The 21,693-nt window shown below is 43.1% G+C and overlaps 3 protein-coding genes across 9 annotated transcripts in view; 1 reads left to right on the forward strand and 2 right to left on the reverse strand.

Moving 5' to 3' along the window:
* Positions 1 to 817: 817 nt before the first annotated feature.
* Positions 818 to 4,363, reverse strand: LOC108025857 (hsc70-interacting protein 1). Its single transcript, XM_017096524.3, has 4 exons — positions 4,058 to 4,363; positions 3,801 to 3,949; positions 2,049 to 2,773; positions 818 to 1,906 (listed from the first exon to the last, which is right to left on the reverse strand). Exons 1-4 carry the CDS (start codon positions 4,234 to 4,236, stop codon positions 1,715 to 1,717), a joined length of 1,245 nt encoding a protein of 414 aa, XP_016952013.1. The 5' UTR covers positions 4,237 to 4,363; the 3' UTR covers positions 818 to 1,714.
* Positions 4,364 to 8,848: 4,485 nt separating this feature from the next.
* LOC108025705 (serine/threonine-protein kinase tousled-like 1) overlaps positions 8,849 to 21,693 on the reverse strand; it is a 78,650-nt gene continuing 65,805 nt past the window's right edge. For 5 of the 7 annotated variants that reach the window (XM_017096248.3, XM_017096251.3, XM_017096249.3 and 2 more), the window contains 7 exons: positions 11,351 to 13,354; positions 10,476 to 11,267; positions 10,229 to 10,407; positions 9,761 to 9,953; positions 9,485 to 9,690; positions 9,198 to 9,417; positions 8,849 to 9,123 (listed from right to left, as the gene is read on the reverse strand). In XM_017096248.3, coding sequence (XP_016951737.1) covers positions 8,863 to 9,123; positions 9,198 to 9,417; positions 9,485 to 9,690; positions 9,761 to 9,953; positions 10,229 to 10,407; positions 10,476 to 11,267; positions 11,351 to 13,354 — 3,855 coding nt within the window. In that variant the 3' untranslated portion in view covers positions 8,849 to 8,862. Of the gene's footprint in view, positions 9,124 to 9,197; positions 9,418 to 9,484; positions 9,691 to 9,760; positions 9,954 to 10,228; positions 10,408 to 10,475; positions 11,268 to 11,350; positions 13,355 to 14,233; positions 14,886 to 19,645; positions 21,220 to 21,693 lie in introns of those variants that run through there. The other 2 variants (XM_017096247.3, XM_017096252.3) reach the window with 2 other exon arrangements.
* On the forward strand, positions 13,911 to 15,983 carry LOC127011624 (uncharacterized). Its single transcript, XM_050889499.1, has 3 exons — positions 13,911 to 14,065; positions 14,517 to 14,551; positions 14,876 to 15,983. The coding sequence occupies exons 1-3, from the start codon at positions 13,945 to 13,947 to the stop codon at positions 15,032 to 15,034; spliced, it is 315 nt and encodes a 104-aa protein (XP_050745456.1). The 5' UTR covers positions 13,911 to 13,944; the 3' UTR covers positions 15,035 to 15,983.

A 21,693-nucleotide genomic window follows, 5' to 3' on the forward strand; every position in this document is an offset into this window, starting at 1 on the left:
AATATATGCACCCCCTAAAAAAATGAAAAACATTTTCAGAAATTAAATATTAAATATTTATTTAAGTGATGGGGATCGTTAGCAGAGGACACCAGCTGCTCAAAACAGTCGGTCTTTTTGCTCTGCGTTTTGATTTGGCTAAGCTACGATCAAAAAACCACTAAAAAAGGAGCATTAAATATTTCTATTTGTGATGGGGATCGTTAGCGGGGGCCACCAGCTGCCCAAAACAGTCGGTCTTTTCGCTGTACGCCTTGATTTGGCTAAGCTACGATCAAAAAACGACTAAAAAAGAAGAATTTTTCGCCAAAATCTGAATCCTATAAAAATCCCGATGCACCCCCTTACAAAAAATGAAAAAAATTTTCAAAAATTAAATATTTCTATTTGTGATGGGGATCGTTAGCGGGGGCCACCAGCTGCTCAAAACAGTCGGTTTTTTCTCTCTGCGTTTTGATTTAGCTAACCTACGATCAAAAAACCACTAAAAAGAATTTTTCGCCAAAATCTGAATCCTAAAAAAGTCCTTATGCACCCCCTTACAAAAAATGACAAAAAATTTCAAATATTAAATATTTCTTGGTGCTGCCCAAAACAGGCGGTCTTTCGGTTGTACGCCTCCATTTGGCTAAACTACAAATGAAAAACCACTTAAAAAAGAACATTTTTTCCATTAAAAAAAACCGATGCAGCCCTCACAAAAAATGAGAAAGGAATGCTATACCTTCGCCTCGTTAGCCTCGTAAGCCAAAAAACAATTAGTTGAATTTTCTAGTTGAAACTCTAAAGTTTAATGATCAAACACGAAAGAGAGACATTAGCACTTCGGATTCTCGTTTATTTAATTCCATTGATCACTGGTTGAATGAATGTTTGACATATCGGCGTGCGTGAATATATGGGTGGATGAATATGAGTGGGCGAGTGTTTCTTTTTGGGTGGCTAAATGCATTTGCTTAGTACAATATTATTCAAATCCTACTCAGTACAATTTTGTTTGACAAAATGGTGTGATTAGTATTCTCCCCGTTTTTCGGCCTGTTATTCTGATGTCTTCGAGTATCGTTAATTAAGGCTAACATTATTCAAGATTTTTCTTTTGTTTTGGTTTCTTATCGAGCTTTAGTTCAACTAGATCGATCGACAGACTTGAATATGACTTGACTTTAAACGTTAGTAAGGAAACATTCGCGTTTCTTCGCTTTACAGGATATTTGATGATCTGGTGAACTGACACTAGCGTAGGCATAAGTTAAGCCTGTTCGATGTGAAAATTGGAAATGGCTTTTCAACTAGTTGAGTTGGCCAGGAAAAAGCGTTGGGAAAATGTGTGATGAAGCAGCTTCACTTCCATCTACTCTAGTTTCTTACACTCTCATCTGCGTTTTGGAATAAAACTTATTCTTTCAAGTGTTTGTGTTATTTATTTTTATATATGTATATATTTACTTCTGCTCTACGGACCTTCCTTTTATGTGTGAGTCAAGGTTAAGATAAAGCTTAGCGAAATGTTCAAGTTATTTCTGAGCTGGAAAATGTGTAAGGCACCAGCTGTTCTCTTCTAGTTCTTCCTAGTATTTTCCTTATCACTCCTCTATCTCCTACTCTGTCTCCCTTTGCCACTTTTTCATCTCGCTCTATTTCGTGTGTATGATTTGTTAACTTATTTTCATCGCCGCATGTGTTATTCCAATTGATTCCCGTTTCCCAATCCTTAGTCCAAGCCATCGTCCACGAAATCGGCGGAGCCCTTCTTGGTTTTTGGCTCGCTCGGCTCTCCAGACTTCTCCTCCGCTTGGGCGAAAGCAGCTCCCAAATCTCCGCCTGGCACGAACTTCTTCATCAGGTTGAAGATCTTTGGATTTGAAACGTACTTCGAGATGTTGGCCGGGTTGGCGAGGATGTCCTGGTGAAATAATTAACAAAAAAATTATCAATAACTTTGAACTAATTTCAAAAATTATATAAATATAGTAGGCCAAAGTCAGAATTTACATTTTTGCTTGCATAATGTAATGGAGAATTCTTTATAATTTAGAAAACCATACCTGCATGGCGGCTGCCACCTCGGGATCCTTCATGGCGCCCATCAGATCGGCCATGTCTACGCCGCCGGGCATGCCTGGCATGCCACCACCGCCGCCAGCTGCGCCTGGGAATCCGCCTGGAAAGCCACCGGGGAAGCCGCCCGGGAATCCGCCAGGGAATGCTCCGGTTGAGCCACCACCGGAGCTGGCGCTCTGCTTGGCCTGCTCCTTGCGGGCACGCCTCTGGGCCCGCTGACGCTCCTTGATCTTGCGCTCGGCTTGGCGACGCTCCTGCTTCACGCGATGCTGCTCGATCTTCTTGGCATTCGGGGTCACCTCCTTCAGCCACTCGTCCGTCTCCTCGTCAAAGTCCAGCTTGCAGGCCTGCCGCAGATCCTTGGCAGCCAGCTCAAAGTCACCGAGCAGGCGACGGGCACGTCCCCTGAACTTGTAGGCGGCCGCCGAGTCGCAGTTGAGCTCCAGCGCCTTGTCGCAGTCCCGGATGCAGGCATTGGGCTTCTTCAGCTTGAGGAAGGCCTGGCCACGCTTGGCGTGGAACAGGGCGTTGCCCGGATTCAGTTCGATGGCCTTGGTGTAGAAGGCGATGGCCTCGTCGAACTTCTGCTGGCCGTAGGCGGAGGCTGCCTGGGCGCGCAAATCGCCCGCCTGGTCCACCTCCTCCTCGGTGGGCTCCTTGGCGGAGTCGCCCATCGGCTGGGCGGGATCGCTGTCCGCCTCGATGACGCCTGTATAGGGGGAAGAAGGGTTTATCAATTGGAATCTTACTCACTTTAACTTTGAACTTATTTATTATCTAAAACTACGTTGTTTTTTCATAGTCATTTCTTAAAAAATCCTAGTTTTTAACTTCTTTTTTGGTCTAGTCATTTGAAATTGTATTGTAGTAAATAACAACGATTTTCTATTCCTATATTCCCATTTATTATTTAAAAATTCCTAATTTTTGGCTTCATTGAATAATAATGAAGACGTTTTTTTCTATTCCTATATTAATATTTATTATTTAAATATTTCTAGTTTTTTATTCATTCAGAAATAATACTAAAGAAATGGATTTTATGAATAAACAAATTAAATAGCATTAATAACCTAGATTTGTACAAAAAAAAAGTTTTTTAATTCTTATATTTAAAAAAAAACCTAGTTTTCCACAATTTTTTGATAAAAACCTTAAAAAAAAGGATTTATATTTATGAAGAAAAAAAGAATGAAAATAAACATTACTGAGTTTAATAAATATTTTTTTAGATTTTGCAATAGTTTTAAAACTATAATTCTAATTTGAACAGAAAGCTTGCATTATTTAGGTCGATAAGATCGAAGTTTTAACCAAAGGAGCAAACATAAGTTCTTCAAGATGATTACATATTTTATATTACAAATATTAGTCACCTATGTTGTTTAAATTGCTTCACTGCATTGAGTGTCTACTGTATATAGCCTGTAAATATCAGGTTCTATATTTTTTGCATATTTTTTAATGTTATGAAAAGGTATATATAGGTAGCACTATCAGCAGTGCCCCGAATGCCGGCTTTCCATTTAATCAAAGCTCAATTAAGATCAATGGATGGGAAAATATCTATTGCACAAAATTCGCTTCCGAGGGATGGCAACGCACCCGGCGGAATACCCGCGGCCCTGAGTAGCACACCGGAGTCCAGGGCGGCGACCCCCCATGACCACGTGACTCGGCAGAAATTGGCAAATGGCATGCCCCCCATTTTGGCACCGATTCGCGCACACACTCACCCTCCATGTCCAGCTCCACGTCCGACTCGGGTTCGGAGAGGGACTCCTCATCCTCGCTGTCATCGGAGGCGTTGGCATCCGCGGAATCGGCGGCCCCAGAATCCGGCTTCTTGGCCTTGGCACCAGCATCGCCGCCAAACGGGCACTTGCTGCGATGATTAGGCCAAGGAAGAGCATTGAAGAGAGGTGTTAGTCCATGGTTTGGCTGAGTTATCTATAATCTGTGGGGTATTTGCCATATTTCGGCTGCAACTTACCCCCCGGCGGAGGCGTCGGGCATCTTGAAATCGCCAGCCGGCACCTTGCCCCCGAACTTCTCGACGAAATCTTTGACGAACTGCAGCTGCGGCATGTTCAGGACCGTGGGATTCGAGTCCACGAACTCGATGAAGCTCTTCAGCTTCAGCAGGTCCTCGTGTTGCATCGGCGCTGCCATTTCTATAACTCGCTATATCTCGATCTAGATGTGAATGTTCTGGTCGGTTGGCCTATTGTATTAGCTTTTTGCTTTGCTTTTTGCCTATTGATTAGGCATGAAATTTCCAGAAATCGATCAATCTGACAGCCAGCTGTTATCGATAGTCAAGCGATAGTGGCTATCAGTAAAAATACCAAAAGGTACTTTATCGTATTTTTGCCACTTCCCATTCCTTGGTATTTAAAAAGTGTTGGTAAGTGTTGCAAGTTTTTCAAAACCAACAAAAATGTTACGTTATTGTAAGTCTGGTATTTATAACGAACAAAATTATAAGAATTCAATCTTTAAAAGATAGCTTGATTAAAAAATAGTTAAGTAAATGCATTTCACCTGTCATTCAGAAAACTCACATAAAGCATAAGGTTAAACTAGCATTAATAAAAGGAAAAACATATTTTCGAAATATTTTTATTAATCTCACCCCACTACCATTGAAAACCGTTTTGTTTTAATCATTTTAGTATTTTTTTATTTTCAATGTTTCGTCTTGTTTTTTCTTTTTCGTCTGCTTTTTGTCTTTTGTTTTGTTTTTATTTTTTTTAGCTTTTTTCGTTTTTGTTTTGGAATTAATTTATTAATTAATCTTTATGTTTACTTATTGATTTAGTATCTTCTTCGCGCTTTTTCTCTCAGTTAGCCGCCCCCGTCTTTCGCCTTTGCTTCTTTCTTGCAGCTCTCTCCGCCTTTTCTTTGGGGGCAGGGTGTTGGGTGGGCGGGTGAAGGCTTCAAGGGGTGGAAATTGGGGAGAATTGGGGGTGGGGTTCGGGTTTCGGTCAGGGCGGTGGCGGTGGCGGTGGCGGTGGCGGTGGCCTTTTCTGAATGCCTTTCTTGCTCGCTCGCATGCAAATATTCTTCATATCCTTTCACTTTAAATAATTTTTTAGCATAACTATTAAATAATTTGTTTATATATAATATATATATATATGTATATTCAGTTTTTTTGTTTTTCGCATTTCGTTCAATTTAAATTTTATAATTATTATCGTAATTATTATTTAATAAAATACTCAACAAATAATTTAATGGGTTTTGTTTTTCTCGCTTTTCCGCCATGTCTCATCGATTTTCATGCTGCTGCTGCTGTTCTTTTTTTTTGTTAATTTTTTGTTTATTTTTTTCTTTTTAAGTATTTATATTTTGATTCGTTTAGTACTATTTAAACACTTAATAGGTATTAATTTGTTTAGCTTTATACGCTTGCGTGTGTGTGTGTGTGTTCGTCTTGAGTGTGGCAACTTTCCTCTATGAAAAACTGAATAAAATCGAATCAAAGACGCAAAACAAATAAAAACATCTCTTGTGGTTTTTTTTTATCAAACATTTCGCTTGTTTATTTTGTTTCTCTTGTTGTTGTTTCTGTTTCTTGGTTGTTGTTGCTGGTTTCGCTGTGGATCGAACCGAAACCGTTAAGTGGTAATAAAAAATAATGATAATGGTAATCAAAATAATAATAATAGTTTCATTTTAAATATGTATAAGTTATAATTTAAAGATGTGCATTTTACATAATTATATTATAGATAGATTCGCTCTCATACTTCATGTATCTTCTCTCTCTCTCTCTTTCTCTCTCTCTTCATCTGCACTCCTCTTACACCTCCTTCAGCTTTATCTTTATCATTATCTTTATCTTTATCAAATTAAATCAACACACGCATCCAATCGTTATCGACAATCGATGACATCACATCGATATACACACACATTTAGATATCGGCCATTATGGTATGGGCTTATCCTAACGGTTTACATTAAACGGAAAAAAAATCGGAATCGTTATCCTCATATATCGTTATTCTTTATGGAGATGCAAAAAAAAAGTTCTTACAAACTGATTGGCTAAAATTAAAGGAAAGTACGTACATATACAAATTTGCATACAAATCTGAAATGGTTCTTCTGGTTTTTGCGTTTGTTTCGTTTTTTTTACGGATTTTCTTTAATTTTAATTTTAATTAGGCATAAATTATTTATATAAATATTTACAGTTTTCTTTGCTATTTTTAGGGAGTTGTTTCCGCTGCTTTTGTTTTTATCTTTTTTCTGCCTGCCGTCCTTTTCTAGCGCCCACTTTCCTTCTCTTTCGCGCGCGCGCTTTTGCCGTTTTTTTTCTCATGTCACTCTAAAAACTAATTTCGGTTTATTTTTTATGCTTTTTGCTTTGTATAGACTAAAGAAAAAAATGTTTTTCGCTTTCTCGTGAATCCTGCGTCCTCGCTTTCCCGCTCTTTCTATCTCTCTTACTCCTCGGAGCTTTCCACCTTCTTTTGCAGGTTTTTTTCGTCTGGCATTAGGCAGATTTCATATCGGTTTTACATACATATAGATCTATATATTATTGAAACATTTAGGTTGGTAGTTCATGTTTTTTTGCAGTTTTCGTATAGTTTATATATATATTTCTATTAATATGCCTTGGATATTAATATTTAATACAATGTTACGCATAGTGCATTACAAATATAGTTTTAAAATTAAAAAAAAAACATGTATCTATATATATATCGGTATATATATATATATATAATTTTAATAAAAACTATTACATTAGTTTACTATGTAATTAGAAGTAAATTACTTCAAATGGGCTTATTTTTCTGTTGTTTTTTTTTCCGATCCGATCCGAGAATCCGATCGATCTCAAGCTTTCCCTTCGATTTTTCTCGCCTATTCTCGTTTTCTTTGCATTTTCCTTGTGGCATATAAAAAAAATGGTTATCTGATTCACTTTCTCTTGGATATCTTGGAATTGCATTTGATTTGATTAAGTTTTTAGTTTTATCTCTGCGGTTTTTTGTTTGTCGTTCAGATACGAGTATATACAAATGTATATGTGTGTGCGGTGTGTGTGATTTGTGGAATTGTTTTTATTGTTAAATCGAATTTATTTTGGATTTTGATACAAAACAAACAAATAATGATTTCCTTTTCATTTCAAAACTAGGTTACAGGTATAAGTTGGTTTTAACTTCGTTTAAAAGCGTTAAAAGTAGGTGATCGCTGGTGCATACGATTAAAAAAATAAAAAGAAACATTCGTGGGTAGGAAATGATAAATATATATGTGTATATACGTGGATACATAATATTAAATATGCATGTATACAAAATGGAAATTGGCAATTAAAATTAGTGCTTTTTCTCTTCTTGTAAGGCATAAATAGTCTGCAGTGTCTGTGTGGTGTGTGTATGAGTGTTCTTCTTTTAATGTTTGAACTACAAACAAACATAACCCATTAAAAAAAAAAACAATGCAACAATTTCCCATTGCAAATGGTTCCTCAACTCTGCGTCTTTATAATCCTTCCTGTGTGTTTCTGCTGATTTTTTTCCAGTTTCAGTTTTTTATACTGTGCTATTTAGCCTACGCTAATTTGCTACGTTTTTGTTTTCGGTACCATTATTATGTTTTAATACAAAGAAAAAATATTATGTGCCTTTTCTTACGCGTTCTTGGGAATCGTGTGTTTTTCGCGGTTTTCCTTTGCTTTTTAGATGCCCTACTTACTAATTTACATTTAGCATTTAATTATTATGTATTTTAGATTAATTATTCTGCTTGGTATTTATAGTTAACAAAAAAAAGTGTGTGTTTATAGCAGCCTTTATAAACAATTTCTCAAGCTTTCTCCTCCTCGGCAATTCTTCTCAGCTTTCAACTTTCTGCTTTTCTTCTGCTCTCCGCACTCGGCTCTCCTTTCTTCTGGTTTCTTACTGCAGCTTTGCTTGTCCCTATCTTCCGGGTTTTCGCCCCCTTGGTTGTTCGTCTTTCTCCTGCTGTAGATTTGCTGCTTTGCTCCTTTCTTTTTTCTTTTTTTTTTGCTTTACGCTTGTTTATCACATTTAATATATATATGCAAATATATATTTATATATAGTTTCATTAATTTAAGTTTTTGTTGTTGTTGTTGTTTGCGACTCGCTGTGGAAATTCTCGGGGTATTTTAGCTGGTTGTTGTTGTTGTTGTCGGCTGTTGCAGCGGCAACATTAGCTTGGCTTGGCGGCAGTGTTGCAGGCAGCTCCTCGTTCTCCTAAAACTCCCTTGTCATCGCGTTCCTTCCTTAACCATCGGCACACACACCTCTGTTCTGTCCAACTCTACAGCAGCTCTTGTTGCAACAGCAACTTGTGTTGCTGCTGCTGCAGCTGGGCCTGCTGTTGCAACTGTTGCTGCTGCCAGCGCTTGTATTTCCCCTGATAGGCCGGTGTTCCCCCTCCTCCTCCTCCTGCACATCCTGCTCCTCCTGCGGCAGCAGCAGCGTTGACAGCACTCGTCGGCATTGTCTGCATATTGTTGTTGATGATGGTGCTGTTGTTGTTATTGTTGTGGAAGTGGGCTGCATCCATCACAGTTTCGTAGCAAAAGGCCGCCGCATCGAGGAGCGTGGCCGCATAGTTGCTGCTACTGTTTTGCAAATGAAGTTGCTGATTCTGCTGGTATTGCGGGAATTGAAGTTGCTGTTGTTGCTGCTGCTGCTGCTGCTGCTGCTGTTGTTGGAGTTGCTGTTGGCTGGCAGCTAAAGTGGCTGCTGCTACTGCGGCGGCGGCGAATTATGAGTTGGAATTACGCTTGGTTGGCAGCTAGGACGAACTCGACTGATTCATATTGCCAAACATGTGGGCAGAGAACGATGTCTGGCCGGTGGAGTTGGCCTGCGACGTCGACGACTGTTGCTGCTGCTGTTGCTGTTGCTGCTGCTGCTGCTGTTGCGCCTGCTGCTGCTGGTTGAGCGAGCCTCGCCCGTGCTTCGGTATCGGCGGCTGGATGTACTCGTGCCTGGCCAGCGCGAACACATCCATGCGATCCTCCTTGCGATAGGCCAAACAGCCCCGAATGAAGCTCTATGGGAAGACATAAGACGTGACTTGGATTAGCAAGCTATCCTTGTGGCTTAGAAGTGTCCAGGACAACCCACCTTGGCCTCATTGGAAACGGTTGGCTTGTTGGAGAACTGCACTTCGGTGGCCTTCAGTATGGTGTTCTCCTCGAGGATGGTGGCCTGCGACTGATTGTGCCCGAAGGGCTTCTTGCCATACAGACACTGGTAGAAGATCACGCCCACACTCCACACGTCCACCTTGGAGGAGATCTTCGGCGGATTCTTGCCCACCACAAAGCACTCGGGTGGCAGATACCTAAGGATATCAATTTTTGTTAGTTCTGAGTATTTACACTCATCAACTCTACTTGTAAAATACCCACCAATAGGTGCCGGCTCCCTGGGAGGTCAGATCCATGCCGTGATCGGGATTGTAGTTCTCGTCGTCCATCACCTTCGACAGACCAAAGTCGGTGATCTTGATCTCACCGCAGACATTGCCCTCGGTGAGCAGTATGTTGCCCGGCTTCAGATCGTAGTGGATAACTGGAGGCTTAATCTCATTTAGATACTTGAGTGCAGACACAACCTGAGGGGCAGAGAAAATCATGAAGAGATTACAAACTGAAATAAAATAGTTATCAAGTGAATAAACCCACCTGCATTATTATCGAGCGCGCTTCACGCTCGGGTATAGTCTTATGTTGCTTCAAATAGAAGTCCAGATCGTGGCCATCACAGTATTCGAGCACTGTGCAAAAGGAATTCGCATCGATCTCGAAGACGTCGTAGAGCTTGACGACCCGCGGATGATCCAGCGCCTTGTGGATGTTGTATTCCCGCAAAGCGTGTCTAGATGTTTGGGTAGTTAGCGAGGGTTTCGAACGAGATGGGACTTTAGTAAAGGGTTTTTCGGTGATAGCAGCCCGCCCTTGCATCTTACAACCTAATCTGGGCTTTCGTTAATGGAAATTCTTCTACTTTATGGGTTAAAAGGTATTCGTTTTCCTTGTTATTCAGTCTGATAACATCTGATATTATCTATCAAAAACTACATCCTTATTCTCTAATCAATTGGCTTTCCCCCCGCCCCTTGACTTTGCCTGCTGCTCTGTTTTACTACTCACTTGATATAATTAGCTTTCTTATCCTCCTTCCAATCCTTGTTTAATTGGTGCACCTTACATGCGACATAGCGTTGCTCCTTGAGGTCGAAGGCCTTGTGCACCTCTGAGAAGCCGCCCTTGCCCAGCAGCATCAGCAGAAGATAGCGATCGTTCAGCACGGGATGGTTGTTGAAGCGGGACTGTTTGAAAGATGGACAAACCAACTATTAGTACATGGATTAAAGGCCGTGAGAAATCCGACACCCACCTGATCCTCGTTGAGTATCCGCTTGAGCTCTCGGATGTGCAGGTTGCGCTCCCGCTCCAGCTTCTCCATCTCCAGCTGCAGGTCGGCGTCCTCCTTCTTGAGCGCATTCTGGCGCAGCTTGAGTATCTCATCGTACTCGTAGTACTCCTGCGCAGTGTACGCCCCCGACACGGGATCTGGCTTGAGGAACGTGCCCGAGTCCGAGCAGCTGCCGCTGTCGTTGCCCCCGAGGCCGCCGCCTCCGCCTCGATCGGACAGTCGATCGCCGACGCCGCCCGAGTTGCCAACATTGCCGCCCGATCCGCCGCCGCCGTTGTGCAGCAATTGAGCCTGATTGGCTTGCGTCGAGTTGCTGCGCGATAGACCACGTCCGCCGCCGCCGCCACCACCGACACCGCCAACGCCGCCGCTTCCGACGCCGCCGCCTCCGACACCGCCGCCAACGGCACCGCCACCGATGGCGCCCGCATTGTTGCCGCCCAGGCCGCTGTCGACGCTAACGCCACCGGCTGCTCCGCCAAGGCGATCGCTGCCCGGTCCGGTGACAACGCCGCCCGTCAGCTGCGAGGAATCGTTCGAGTTGGAATTCTGCTGCTGCTGCTGTTGGTGCTGCTGCTGCTGTTGCTGCTGCTGGTTGTTCTGGTTGCTGTTGTTGTTGCGCTTGCGTCCGGACTCCGCCGGACGCTTCTTCATCAGCTGCTTCTTCTGCCGGTCAATCTCTTCGCGCTCGGCGGTGATCTCCTCCTGCCGCCGGCTCAGCTCCTGGAACGCATAGCCGTCCGTCCAGTTCTCCTGTAAATGGTTAAAAGTAAATTCGCGTTAAATAAGAGTTAATTACATGGACTTTTTACTATCAATATTTGACCGAGTCTCACCTGGAATGTGGCGCCCACTCGCTGGGTGACAAACTGCCCTAATCTCAGGCGATTCTGCATGCACTTCTGTCGCGCCTCCTTCTTCTCGATGCTGCTCTTCTCCTTCAGCAGCTTCTTGACCACATCAATGCACTTGGCAATGTGCGACTTGTGCTGATCGATCGTCTTCTGGTTGCCAACAATCTGGCACTTTTGCTCATCGGACAGCCGCGTCATCTCGTCCAGCTTCACCTTGCCCGACTCGTGCTCCGCCTCGCGTTCCTGCAGCTCGTGCAGCGACACCTCCGTTTGGGTGGCCTTACTGTATGTTATGATGGCCGCCGGCATTGCCATCGGCGGTGGCGGTGGCAGTGGTGGTCCCACGCCCACATTGACACCAACGCCCACGCCAACGCCCACGCCGACCATGCCAACGACTCCCAGGGAGCCGAGCTGATGCGGATGCGTGGGCACAACAGAGGCCGTCGATGTGGTCGGCGGCCCGAGTTGCTGCTGTTGCTGTTGTTGCTGCTGCTGCTGTTGCTGCTGGGACAGGGGCGTCTGCTGCTGCTGCTGGATGGCCGCCATGCTCAGGGGATGACCGGCCATGACCACGTGTGGAGGAACCATTTGATTGGAAGTCTGTTGCTGTTGGCGCTGCTGCTGCTGTTGCTGCTGCTGTTGCGCCTTGCTGGAGTTGACATAGTGGAAATCGGCTCCCGGCGGCTGCTGCTGCTGCTGTTGCTGCGGCGTCTGTGTTTGGGGACTAGCTGGTGGATACAATGCGTAGGCGCTGCTCGTCTGCACTTGCACCTGGTTGCCAGCGGCTCCTCCGGCACCACCGCCCGTTGCAACACCGCTCGCCTGCTGCTGCTGGGCCGTCTGCTGCTGCTGCTGCTGTTGCTGCTGCTGGGCGGATGAGGGTGACTTGCTGCCGCCACCCGTATGCGATCCTCGCAGACCGGCGGTGTTGCCTCCCGCACCACCGGGCACACCAACGCCCACGCCCGTCTGCTGCTTATTGAAGTAGTCGTTGATCTTCTTGTTGTCGTTGACGGGCAGCATGAGGCGGGCGCTCTTGCCGCCGCCACTGCCAGAGCCGGAACCGGCACCACTGCCGCCGCTGCCGGCGCCACCGGCTCCGCCGCCACTGCCGGCCGATCCGCCCAGACGATCGCCAAGATTCAGGCCCATGTTCACCTTGGGCATATCACGAAAGGCCAGGGATTTGCCCTTCAGGCTGCTGTTGTTGACCACGGTCGCTCCTGCTCCGCCGGAACCACCGCCACTCCCCGCCTCATCCGCACTGGTGTGCGGCATTTTTCGCTTCCGTTTCCGCTCCGCTGGCGTCCGGGGTTTGCCCACCGTCGTCACCGATGCCGTCGTGGTCGTGCCTGCCGTCAAGTAGGTCATCTCGCCCCCATTATTGGAGTGCTGCGGCGGCGGCGGCGGTGGCTGTTGCATTCCCAGGGCGGGCGCAAAGGCGGGATGTTGCTGCTGTTGCTGTTGGATGGCTGCTGCCGCTGCCGCTGCTGCTGCAGCTCCTGGCGTTGCTCCGCCGCCACTCAGCATATCGTTGACATCCTTCTCGCTGTGCGAGGAGCCAGTGCTCATATTCGAATCCGGATTGCTGCTGCCCTGATGCAGCCCCTGCAGCGACTGTTGCTGCTGCTGGTGGAAGTGTTGCTGCTGGTGGAGTTGCTGCTGGTGGAGCTGCTGCTGGTGGAGCTGCTGCGGATGCTTGTGCAGGTGCTGCAGATGTTGCTGCGGGAGTATCTGCTGTTGCGCCTGCTGCTGCTGCTGTTGCTGCTGGGGATTCTGTTGCTCCTGTTGCTGCTGCTGCTGCGTCTGTTGCTGCTGGGCGCTGTGATGGTTGGCAAAGTGCTGCTGCTGCTGTTGCGGGGGCGGGGGCTGTGGCTGTTGCGGCTGCTGCGGCGGTTGCAGCTGCTGCTGCTGATTGGGATGGTGGTGACTTAGGGCCGAAGTGGTCTGCGGGGCCATCTGCAACTGAGCGCCGGCGGACATCTGCAATTGGCATTGAGAAAAGTGCAAGGATTAGTGAGGATGTTGGGGCACTGATTCCAAGGTTTTACATTACAACAGACTTTGAAATACTAAGCTACTTATAGTTTTTATTCTCATTGCATTAATAATATAATTATAGGAGATAGGAACCTTAATACAATTATTAAAATATTTACATATTTCGTTAATATTTGAAATAATTTATATAATTTCCCTTTTATCAATTATAATTTCACAACTTTTGTCCCACATTAATGTTTTAAATTTGTCTGTACAATTACACATTAAATTTTCCTATTGCTTATTTTTTGCCTTTATAGAATATTTTATTTTAGTTTTTGAAAATATTTAATTTTTTCCTCTCCCATTCTCCCACTCTCCCGCTCTCACTGGGCGCTTTATGCACTTTGCAACACTGTCGCCGCTTTTGTTTTGCTCCGCAGCTTCTTTCGTTTTGCACTTCCTTTTGCGCTTCTCTTTCCCCTGGACGAGAGAGTGCTGCCACATGCGCGGCATTTGGACATCGCAACGAAGTGGCAACCCCGGGGGCGGTGGCAACAAAAGAGGCAGCAAAGCAGAATGTGCAAAATATGTGCGCGGGAGCGAGCGAGACGAAAACAAAGCGGCAGCGGCATGCGTTTGCGTGTGCAAGAGAACGCGAGTGCGAGCGAGACAGCAACAGCGACAGAGAGCGAGAATGCAGTGGCATGTGTATGTGTGTGTAATGTTTTATCAAAAGGCAAAGCGTAAAGACAATGAAAAAAATGTTGAAAAATTTATCTAGAAAATGGCTACGGCTCCCCTTATTGCGATTTTCTGGGCTCTCATTTTATTGCGATATTAAACTTGTCTCTGCTAAAAGCACATAATGCCGTTCACCTTTTTTAAGCGCCGCATATTTTTCTGCACACACATACGTGGCTGCGGGCGCGTGTGTGTGTGAGTGTATGGGTGTGTGCGTGTTTGGCTTTTCACATTCTATTACAATATTATCACATTTGGTTTTCCGTTTTTTCTTCTTGCTTTTTCGTTTAGTTTGCACTAATTTTCACATTTGCCTTGATGTTTTCCTATATATATATTTATTTGCATCGAAATATATATATATCGTTTATTTGTACACATATATATTATAACTGTGTTTATTCCGATTTTTTTGCAGTCGCTCTCATCGTGCGCGTGTGTGTTTGTAAAATGGTAACGAGCGGAGCGAAAGAAAGAAGAGAGTTAGCAAGCGAGGAGCAAGAAGAAGCACAAGAGCGGCGAGAGGGAGAGCGAGCACAAGAGCGAGTGTAACTATTCGCTCATTTTTGCAAAAACGAACCGAACAAAAAAAACGAGCCGAAACGAAAACGGGCTAGAGTACACTAGAAATTAATCCGACTGCCTCTTCTCGTGCCTGCCTCTCCTTACACTTCATTTGAGGCTTTAGTTTTCTTGTTCTCGTTTTTTTCTGGTCTTTTTGGTTGATAAATAATTTTGTGCGCAACTTCCGCGCGCGCGTTCGTTTAAAAACAACAGCGAAAGCAAACTACACACGCCGCCAACTACAACTACAACTACAAACACAAGCTGCGCTGCCAGCGTCGCGGCGTTGCAGCCTCTTCTTCTTTCGCTGCTGCCTTCCATTCCACCGAACTTCCAATCCAAAACGGAAAGCAGCTGCTGCCCGCCGAGTGAACGAGAGCCTGGGGCAGAGGCGGTGAGGAGGGCGAAGAGAACAGACGGGGAGAGAGCGAGAGAGACAGCCGGCGTCTTTGTCAATTCGCGAGCGACGACGCCGGCAGAGGGCGCCATTGCCACAACACCACAAACACAAAGGCAACACAAACAACAAGGCAACAGTGCTGCCCTCAGACTTTGGAACAAGAAGTAAGGCAGCTAGAATCAAGCTTAGTAGCTGAACTCCAGATGTTTTGATTGCAAATATTTAAAAAATTATAAGCGTGTTTGATCGTTGACCACTGATTCCTAACCATATAAAATATATGTATTATATTGTAGACCAAACTGCAACTGTAAATATATATAAATACAATAAAATTCATGATTTATAAAGAGGTGTATTTACTTTCAGAATTTATAAACTTTAAAATAACAATTAACGCATTCCCCCAAAACAGCTATAAAATAGCCAAGCCACCAACTCTACAGGGGAGCACAAAATATCAAAGGAATTAATTTCGAGTGGAAGGGGCAGAAGAAAAGTAGTGCAATGCGTTCCAATGGGCAGTTAATTGCTCAGCAGAATAATACAAAGCACGGAATAGGAGTGTAGTGCTCTGAGGGGGGTAGCAGGCAAGGGGGGAATAGGTAAATATAGAACGTGCTTTGTTCGATTCGTAGAGCATAAATATTTGTGCATTTTGATACCCATACAAATTGCGTAAACTTCAGCGGAGAGCAAACAGAAATTTGATTGGGACGGGAAAATTGAATACTGCGCCCGGGGATACGGAAGGCACGGCGACAAAAAAAAGAACACATTTTGTGTCAGGGGAAGTTTATGGCTTCAAAAATCGTAAACAAGCCAGATTTACAAGAAATAAGAATTTCATTTGTTATAATGAAACTACACTGAGTAATTGGAATGGCATGTACATAGTATATGAAAATATGTAAGTTTCTTAAATTTTTGGGAATTTCTTGTTATCAAAATTAGTTTCCCAAGAAACTGTTTATAAAAATGTGATATTTTTTTTTTTAATATTTGTCTTATTATTAGCTAACATTTAACGTTTAAAGGCTATTTTTATTATTATTTTATCTTACTTTATAATATTTTATCTCCAAGCATTTTGGATTTTTTTTTCAATTTATTGCTGGCATGTGTAACCTTTTACCTTTTTCATTTCGCCCCCTTATTTTCCCTCCTAATATTCGTTGGCCTTTGGACAACAGCTGTCGCTTGGTTGCCGTGTGCTCCCGAATGCATAAGAAGAAGGGGAAGGAGAGGGAGAGGAGGTGGCAACAGAAGCATAAAGAAAAGCTGTAGCAGAAGCAAAAAAAAAGTGTTGCCAACATGGCCAAAGCATGAAAATTGTAACGGCCAGCGAAACACGAAATTGGCAACACTGAGAAACTGAGAAAGCGAGAAAGGCGGAGACGAAAGAGGGAGGGAGAGCAAACAAGACGAACGAAAGGCCAGACAATAAAATGAGCTGATGATAACGAGGGGGGAGCATGGGGATGTGGATGGGGAAGAGGGGCCAAGGAGGAGGCGGAGAAGGAGGATGGGGAGCAGAAGGAGGAGCGCAAAACGCAAAGCGAAAACCGACGACTTAATTTTTGGGCCTTGCCTTTGCCTCACGTGCGCGCGAATGAGATAAATCTATGATGATGATTATGCTGCTGCAGTGCGAAAGGGAGAAGAGAGGGGCAGTGCGAAAGGGAGAAGCAGAGGTGCATGCGAAAAGAGCAGAGGAGCAAATGTGGAATGGAAATGCGGACCGAGATGGAATGGAAAGGTACAACAAAAAAAAAAGTTGAACTACTTGATAAAAACAATTTAATTAAATATATATTCCAAACGTTTACTTTAACATATGTTATTTTTTCTTTTTCAAAAACAAGAAGCATTCCATGGATTGCTTCGTATTTATTTCTGTGTGCAGATTAAATTTTGGACATTTCAACTTAATATTTTATTCTCCCACCTATAATCATTCACATTTTCTTTACGTGCACAACATAACTAGGGGATAGAGGAATAGGGGTCTGGAAGGATGACAAAGAGAAAAGGAAGGAGGACGAAGGGAAGGAGAGCGGAAGAGACGCAAGTGGGTGGTTGGGCGTTGTGTGGGTGTGGCACTAAAAACCAACGGAACTCACATGCATTACGCATATGCAATTCTTATTGAGAGAAAATCTCAGAGCGAGAAAAAGAGAGAGAAAGCGATAGGAAGGGAGAGAACCAGAAGCAGAGATGATTATGGAGACACATTCCAATAGTGCTTGAAAACCGTTGTACGCTTTTTTTTTCTATGATTGTTCTGTAATTTACAGTGGGCATACCCTAAAACAATCTGCTCAATTGGAAGTTTTGTTATTCTAATTTGTGGTATCAGCTGGCGATTTTGCCAACCACCATTTATATTTATAATTTCTTATTTTTTACTACTATTTCAGAATTGATTATTTCTAAAAACAAAGGTTTCTCACATAAAATACAATTATTTAAATCTTTATCACTGTGAACTAATTATCCACTTGAGGAAGTTGTAATATTTTATTGTCCCGAAAAAAGCCTAAGAAGCTTCACTGCCTAGTTGCAGTTAAAAAAAAAAAAGCTAAGCGAACCAGTTTTTTTCCAACATTTTTTTTTGGCAATGTTGTTGATAAGGCAGTGGTAGTGTGAGCGTGTGTTTTTCAAACTGGTTTGCTGCTGTCCCGCAAGAGACGTTGACTTCAAGCCAAAGAAAAACAAAAGAAAAAGCAGCACAAAACAGCAAAACGAAAAAGTCTAAATAAAACACACACAAAAAAAAAGCCCAGCAAAACCACATCGAACCGCAACTCGGCTCGACTGCGTTCCGGCAGCGCACAGTGGTAGGAAATTTAGGGCAAAAAGGAAAAATGCAACCAAAACATAACTTGCTAAATCGGTTCGTGTCCGAGTGGGTTGCAGGCATAGAAACGAACACTAGTACATAACGCGATTAAATCGTTCTACTTTCCAATGCATTTTTAAATTAAATTATTGTTTTATTTTTAAAATACCAGAAGAGAAGTGGTGCCAACTCATTACTTGTGATTTTTACATTTACCACTACGATTATATAGTTTAAAAAAATATCTCAATATTTTATCTGCAGAAATTTTTGCCCACCTTCCCCATCAAACACCGCCCACTGTGCAGCGCTGCCAGCGCTCCGCTTTGCCGCTTCTGCTGGCGCAGTTTAACAGTTCACGTCGATGAGTCAAGGTCGAGAGACGTCACGCAAATTTTCGTTTTCATTGCCTTTTGCCCACAGACAAAAAATACAACAACAGCAGCGGTGGCGAACGAGCGAGCACACACTCACACACAGCGCACATGCTGTTTTATTTTTAGACACGAACGACGAGCCGAAGAGGAAACGAAGCTGCCCGAGAGAGAGAGCAAGAGCGCCGAGAGAGAGCGCAACAACAACATCTGCTCTGCTACAAAAATGAATGAATAACGTATCGTTGTTGTTGGCTTCAAATTTAGGCTATTGAAAATTGTTGGCAATTTAAATATAAACATTATCTAAAAAGGGGGAAATGAATTTAGCGCTGCAATAAGAAGCACTTGATTAACCCATTTTAAATGGCTTGACTGGGGAGGGGGTATTTTAGGGGAAGTACTCGATAATGGAAGGCAGTTTCGAATTGCGATTAACATCAGCATTTATAATAGAAAATGTTGTTTATTTTTTTTAAATTCATCTTTAAGTCGATGAAATTCCTTCGTTTAATTTATTATTTTAAGGCCGGAACTTCTTGACTAATATGAAAAGAATTTATTCTATGATTTCTATTCCCATTAATGAATATTTTCATGTGAATTGTATTTATTTCACCAGAAATAATTTGTGTTTGGTTATCAGCTCAGTTTTCTGACCACAAATTTGGTGTTGTTCACTTTTCTTATCAGTAGTTGTGGCTTTTATTGGAGTATTTCCCCAAGAGACCACAAAAGATTCTATTTATAATTATATTTTTCGATTTGAATGGAAATATCCAGTACGTTTTTTTTAATTACCCAATAGTATTACTTGTTATGTGCAGCAGACACACCATTAAGCTCTCCAAAATATAAATTGGAATGAACACAATTTAATAATAAATTTTATATACAAATTGTATTTATAAAAATTCCTACTTTAATTGTGGTTTCATATTCATTTAGATTTTCTTGAACTCTTACCCTTTTTTAAACTATATAATTATACTTCGATTTCCTTAAATTTTATCTGATTCCTTCTCTTTTCCCGTATCTTCGCTTCTATTTTGATTTTGCCTTATCGCCCATTCTTAATTTATTAATTCCCATTGGGTGTTAGCATTAACATAGTTGTCGTTGTTGTTTTTTGTGGCCCAATTTTGTGAGCGTACATTGTCGCTGTTAACGCTGGCGTCGCTGTCGGCGCAGGCTGGGCGCTCAGCAGCAGGCGCTGTTGTTATTCGCTCTGACCCTCTCGCTCTCTCACTTAGCACGTGCACGTACAAAACCGCTTAATGTAAACAGAGAAGGAGAGAGCGAAAGAGAGAGGAGCTTCGGGTGGGGAGAGGGACAAGGAGAGAAAAGAAACAACAAAACACACTCACGCTTTTGGTTAATTTGCGGCCACTGACAGTTTTGTTGTTGCTTTTGCTGCCGTTACTCGCGCTGCGACTGCGTTTTCGAGCGGCGGCCGAGGCGCTGGCAGAGGCTAACATTATGAGGCCGCCGCCGCTGTTGCTGCTATTGTTGTTGTTGTTGTTGTTGTTAATGTTACTATAGTAGTTGTTGTTGCTATTGCTATTGTTGCTGTTGCTATTGCTGTTACTAGATGTTATTGTTGTTGTTGCTGCTGTTGCTGTCGTTTTTGCACCTCGCTTTTTCGTTTGCTTTTGCTGTTGTTGTTGTTGTTGTTGCGCCACTTGAAATTGCTGTATTTGGAGTATTTCTGGTATCTGCGGTATTTCTGGTATTTTCGGCAGGCGCTGAATTTGTTGAAAATGATGTTTTTGTTGCTGAGTTTGCTGTAACTCTGGTATTTTCTGCTGACTTTGCAAAGTTATTTGTAAGGTTTGCATGTGCGGCACTTCATTGATTTGCTGAAAATCAAATATTTGTTGTTGCTGATTGGGTATTGGTTGCATTTGATAACATGGTTGTTGCTGTGTTTTTTGTAGTATTTGTAACTGGTGAATTTCTGGTATTTGCTGATGACTACTTAGTATTTGATGATGATTTCGGGTTATGTCTTGTATGTGATGTGGTAGTAAATGCGATATCTTCTGAATGTGCTGTTGACTGGGGGGGTTTGCGTTCAGCTCCTCGATCCTTCGGATTTGCTGCTGCTGGATGTGTATTTGCTGTATTTGCAATTGCTGCCTTTGCTGTTGTATTTCTTGTATTTCCAGTTGTTGTTGTTGCTGCTGCTGCTGCTGCTGTTGTTGGTGCATTGCTAAGGCGAATGCAGCACAAAGAGGAGACGGCGTGCAAGACATAACATGTTCGCCCCGCCGAAGTAGCGCTATCTCGCTCTGGCGCGAAACAGCTGACACTTGCCGGCTAAAATCAGCTGCTCTTGCTCTCTCCCTCTCTCTCTCTCTCTCTTGGCGGCTCTCTCTCCCTCTCCGTTTTCCTTTGTGTTTTTGCACACTCACAAACACACACAGAATGCACAAGAAAAAAAAACAAGTCTCGCTTTTTTTCCCTTTACACGTTTTATTTTTGTTTCTTGCGTTTCCTTTTTTTACTTCTTGTTGTAGTAGGAAGTTGTGTGCGCGAATTTTTAGCGACACGACGCGACACGTCACGTTGCTCGCTCTTTAAGTTTAGGTTCGACACTGAGAGCCAGTCGGCTAAAATTGGCAAATCCAAAGCACACACACGAAAAACACACAGAAAAAAAATAATAAAACCGAACGCGAGACTCAACGAACGACGTTGTATTTTTCCTTTTTTTCTGGTTTCTTGCATACACACGCCTTATGTACGTACATGCATACGTATTTATGTGTTTATATGTGGGCAGTGTGTAATGTCTGCTAACCGAGTGAACTTAAATTGTGTTTAGCAACCGCCGACAAGACCAAAACGACACCGACCGCGTCTGCATTCGAAATGCCGCTCTGCTCAGTGACCGCTCTCTGCTCTCAGCGGCGCTCCTCTCGTTCCTGCTCTCCAGCGCGCTCTCTCTCTTTCCCAGTCTCTCTCTCCCTCTCTCTCTCTTGCCCCTCCTCGCGCGCTCTCGTTGCTTCGTGATGCTTCGCGTTTGTTCTTGTTGGCAAGCCCGCCGACTGCGCTGCCGACGTCGACTGAGGCGTTAGAAAGCTTGCACATTTTTTCACTGCATTGTTTTTACATCGCGTACATTCTCCCCTTCTCGAACCTTTTTTTTAAGTGTGCCTTTATAAGGTGCCAATTTCCAACAATTTTATTTTACCGTTTCTTATTGCTTTCTAATAATAGTGTTCATTTGTAAATTTTTATAAGTTGATTACAGATTTACATAGTACGCTTATTTCCAATGCATTGTGGTTTTCTAGTTTCCTAAGATGCATATAATTATGGTTTAAAGGTCAATTTATTATTGACAGAAACCTTTTGAATTTGTTTTTTTTTTTCATTTAACACCATAGCTTTTTTTGTACTTTTAATTTTT

Source organism: Drosophila biarmipes, chromosome X (assembly GCF_025231255.1).
Source record: "Drosophila biarmipes strain raj3 chromosome X, RU_DBia_V1.1, whole genome shotgun sequence".
Taxonomy (NCBI): Eukaryota; Metazoa; Arthropoda; class Insecta; order Diptera; family Drosophilidae; genus Drosophila; species Drosophila biarmipes.

Coding starts and splice junctions, on each gene's coding strand:
- LOC127011624 (XM_050889499.1), top strand. CDS start 13,945: ATGTGCGCGGGAGCGAGCGAGACGAAAACAAAGCGGCAGCGGCATGCG. Junction 14,066..14,516: donor GCGAGAATGCAGTGGCATGT/GTATGTGTGTGT, acceptor ATTTTTTTGCAG/TCGCTCTCATCGTGCGCGTG. Junction 14,552..14,875: donor GCGTGTGTGTTTGTAAAATG/GTAACGAGCGGA, acceptor TAAAAACAACAG/CGAAAGCAAACTACACACGC.
- LOC108025857 (XM_017096524.3), bottom strand. CDS start 4,236: ATGGCAGCGCCGATGCAACACGAGGACCTGCTGAAGCTGAAGAGCTTC. Junction 2,774..3,800: donor CGTGGAGCTGGACATGGAGG/GTGAGTGTGTGC, acceptor CCCCCTATACAG/GCGTCATCGAGGCGGACAGC. Junction 1,907..2,048: donor AGGTGGCAGCCGCCATGCAG/GTATGGTTTTCT, acceptor TTATTTCACCAG/GACATCCTCGCCAACCCGGC.